This window comes from Cynara cardunculus (assembly GCF_001531365.2).
Source record: "Cynara cardunculus var. scolymus isolate 2C chromosome LG 12, CcrdV1, whole genome shotgun sequence".
Classification (NCBI taxonomy): domain Eukaryota; kingdom Viridiplantae; phylum Streptophyta; class Magnoliopsida; order Asterales; family Asteraceae; genus Cynara; species Cynara cardunculus.
In genome coordinates this window covers 3416378-3420177 of record NC_037539.1, presented here as the reverse complement: position 1 = coordinate 3420177, position 3800 = coordinate 3416378, and the positions used below count along the sequence as shown (strand labels likewise).

The 3800-nt window shown below is 45.2% G+C and overlaps 1 protein-coding gene across 1 annotated transcript in view; it reads left to right on the top strand.

The window, feature by feature from the left end:
* The window catches only part of LOC112522765, a 9636-nt gene that overhangs the window by 4583 nt on the left and 1253 nt on the right, over positions 1 to 3800 (top strand). Inside the window, exons 2-4 of the mRNA XM_025132072.1 lie at positions 442 to 495; positions 585 to 3066; positions 3139 to 3759. Coding sequence (XP_024987840.1) covers positions 442 to 495; positions 585 to 3066; positions 3139 to 3759 — 3157 coding nt within the window. The remainder of the gene's footprint in view (positions 1 to 441; positions 496 to 584; positions 3067 to 3138; positions 3760 to 3800) is intronic.

Sequence of the window (3800 nt, the reverse complement as noted above, 5' to 3'; positions counted from 1 at the left end):
TTTTTGGGTGATTTCTATATCAAGTCCTAGTATCCGTTAAATTTTATTTTATTTTTATTTTATTTATATATTGAAGTTTTTATTTAGGGTGTTACAAGTTGGTATCAGAGCACTAGCTTAAGCGAACTAGGGATAGGATTTAGATGCCTAGACTTAAGCTGACATTGTAGGAAATAGTTTGTGCGTTATGGGTAGATCTTTTAGGATGGGAAAGCTATAGGGACATCGGAGTTACCCCGTTCATGAATTGTGACGATGGCGTTAAGAATTCTTATGTATAACCTATTCAAAATTTCACTTAGCTAATGCTATTTTGAGCAAGTTATTACGCAAGCGTGCTTGAACTTACTGTTGTTACAAGAATTTGTGAACGTATCGGTATGTATTATGTTAATCCCGTGTTCGTCCTATCATAACTCCTTTTCACTCCCTTGTTGGCAGTCTTTCATAGTGAATACTCGGAGTAGACGGGATACCTCTCCCGAAGGTCATGCGGTAACTGAATCTACCGCGGATCAACCGCCACGAATCACCATTACAAGAGTTCATTCTAGGCAAAATACCTTGGGGGTGGAGTGGAACAGGTTCCCCAAGTCGACCTTGCCACCACTAACCCCATAATGGAAGAAGAAACCCCGGAATCAAGAATGTTGGGCACTGTGATGAACGCCATGAACAGAGCTATGACCCAACAACAAGAGTTCTTTATGAAGTTATTGGAGGATAGGGATACTAGCAACCGTAAGCACGAAGCAGTGGCCGAGAATATGACTATTGGAGGATCTGGAGGTACCGGAGATGGAACCCCAACCCAAGAGTTAGCAACAATTGAAGCAAGACAAGTGAGTAGGGTCTGCTCCTACAAGACGTTTCTGAGTTGCAAGCCGCCGGAATTTGTAGGGTCTGATGATCCAGTAGCGTGCATGAACTGGCTTCGAGAGATCGAACAGGCCTTCAGGGCTTGTGACTGTGATGAAGGACAAAAGACAAGATTTGGCTCTCAAATGCTAAGGGGTACAGCCCTTACCTGGTGGAACATTGTCATATCAACCTTAGAGACTACGGAGTTGGCCAAGATGAGTTGGGTCACGTTTAAGGAAAAAGTACTGGAGGAATTTTGCAACGAGCAAGAGATGGATCGCATTGAGGAAGAATTCCGAACCCTCAAGAAAGGGAATATGTCGGTGAGAGACTACACGCGTTATTTTTTGGAAAAGTTGAACTTGGTGGGGCACGTGGCCCCAACGGAGAAAGATAAAATGAAAGCCTACCTTAAAGGGCTACCTGCTGACATGATGATTATGGTTAGGAATTCAAGAGCATCCACCCTCAGGGAGACAATCGAAGAAGCCAAGGTCTTGGAATCAGTCTACGCCAAAAGAAGGGAAGAAAGGATGTCGAGTGGGGAGAAGAGGAGGTGGGAAGGGCCTTACGCACCATCCAAAAAGCCAAACTACTTTGGCAACAGCAATCGCGGAACCCATCTCAATCAAGAGGCAAGATGGTGTCCCAAGTGTCGCAGCAAACATCACGGCCCGTGTAACACCCACCCTACCCCCACCAAATGCTTTAAGTGTGGGAAGTCAGGCCACACACGAAACGAGTGTCAAAGCAAAGGACCCACATGTTTTGGATGCGGAGGACTAGGTCACTTCAAGAGTGATTGCCCGAAGTTGAGGGCGGGAGGGGGTCAGACAAGGAAAGAAGATACCCCAAGAGCAGCCGGCCGAGCCTTTCAAATGACAGCGGAAGAAGCTAAAGCATCGACGGATGTAGTGTCAGGTACGTTCCTTGTTAACTCAGTACCTGCTCACGTACTTTTTGATTCAGGTGCTTCATGTTCCTTTGTGTCCACGACTTTCTATCAACACTTGCTTACGCCACTTAGTACACTAGAAGATGCATTGATCATAGAGATAGCAAATGGTAGTCAAGTTTTGGTGCGCGAAATTGTTAGAAGTTGTGTCTTGGGGATTGAAGGAAAAGAATTTCGAGTGGACCTTATACCCATGGCTATAGGCGGATTCGATATCATAATCGGGATGGATTGGCTAGCTAAGAACCAAGCGGAAATTTTGTGCTCTAAGAAATTGATTCGAATTCCTTTATCGGACGGGGACGTATTGCTAGTTTATGGAGAAAGAAGGAAAGGAGATGTAGCACTCTTATCCATGGCAAAGGCGCGTAAGTGCTTAGCTAAGGGGTGTCCCTCATTCATTGCATACGTGTTGGATACCAAACTAGAGAAAAGAAGGGTTGAAGATGTGAAAGTGGTCAATGAATTTCTCGACGTATTTCCTGAAGACTTACCCGGTTTACCACCCGAGAGACAGGTGGAATTCCACATTAACCTTATTCCGGGAACCACTCCTATTGCTAGAGCCCCTTACCGTTTAGCCCCTTCCGAAATGCAAGAATTGATGTCTCAATTGCAAGACCTTCTTGAGAAAGGATTTGTTAGGCCGAGTTCGTCACCGTGGGGAGCCCCAGTTTTGTTTGTAAAAAAGAAGGACGGCACCATGCGGATGTGTATTGATTACAGAGAACTCAATAAGGCAACCGTGAAGAACAAGTATCCTCTTCCCAGAATCGACGATCTTTTTGACCAGCTTCAAGGAGCATGTTGCTTCTCAAAGATCGACCTTCGTTCGGGGTATCATCAGGTGCGAGTGAAGGAAGACGATGTGATGAAAACTGCTTTTAGAACCCGTTACGGGCACTATGAATTCTTGGTCATGCCTTTCGGTTTGACTAATGCACCGGCGATATTCATGGACTTGATGAACCGAGTGTGCCGACCCTTCCTTGATAAGTCGGTGATAGTGTTTATTGACGACATACTCGTCTATTCCAAGGACGAGTCGGATCATGARCAACACCTTCGAGAAGTTCTCGAAGTGCTAAGAAAAGAGAAATTGTATGCAAAATTCTCCAAGTGCGACTTCTGGTTAAAAGAGGTCCAATTCTTGGGTCACGTGGTCACTCGAGACGGAGTGAAGGTAGACCCATCCAAAATTGAGGCAATGATGAACTGGGAACCACCAAAGARCCCATCGGAGATTCGAAGTTTCTTGGGTTTGGCGGGTTATTACAGAAGATTTATTCAAGATTTCTCCAAAGTCGCTTCTTCCTTGACAGCGTTGACTAGGAAGAATGTGAAGTTTATCTGGACAGAGAAACAAGAAAATGCTTTTAGAACTCTCCAAAGGAAGCTATGTGAAGCCCCGATCCTCTCCTTGCCAGAAGGATYCGAGGATTTTGTAGTCTTTAGTGACGCTTCAAAAATGGGGTTGGGTTGCGTCTTAATGCAAAGAGGAAGGGTGATAGCATACGCATCAAGACAACTCAAGGAWCACGAGAAGAATTATCCCACCCACGACTTGGAGTTAGCAGCAGTGGTGTTCGCCTTAAAGATTTGGCGACATTACCTCTATGGTACCAAGTGCACGCTTTTCACTGATCATAAAAGTTTGAAGTACATTTTCGATCAAAAAGAACTAAACATGAGGCAACGGCGTTGGCTCGAACTACTCAAAGACTACGATTGTGAGTTGCTGTACCACCCGGGKAAGGCGAATGTTGTGGCGGATGCTTTGAGCCGAAARGAGTACGGTAGTRGGACGAAAGCCGTTCTTACCAGGATTGATGTAATGTCCAGTCTRATCGATCGAATCARGGTGGCRCAGTCTGAAGCACTTTTGGAGAAAAACCTCAAGAGCGAGGTTATGGTGAAACAACACTTACTTCTTACGGAGGATGGTCGTGGCTTAAAGTTATTTCGAGGACGCATATGGGTACCC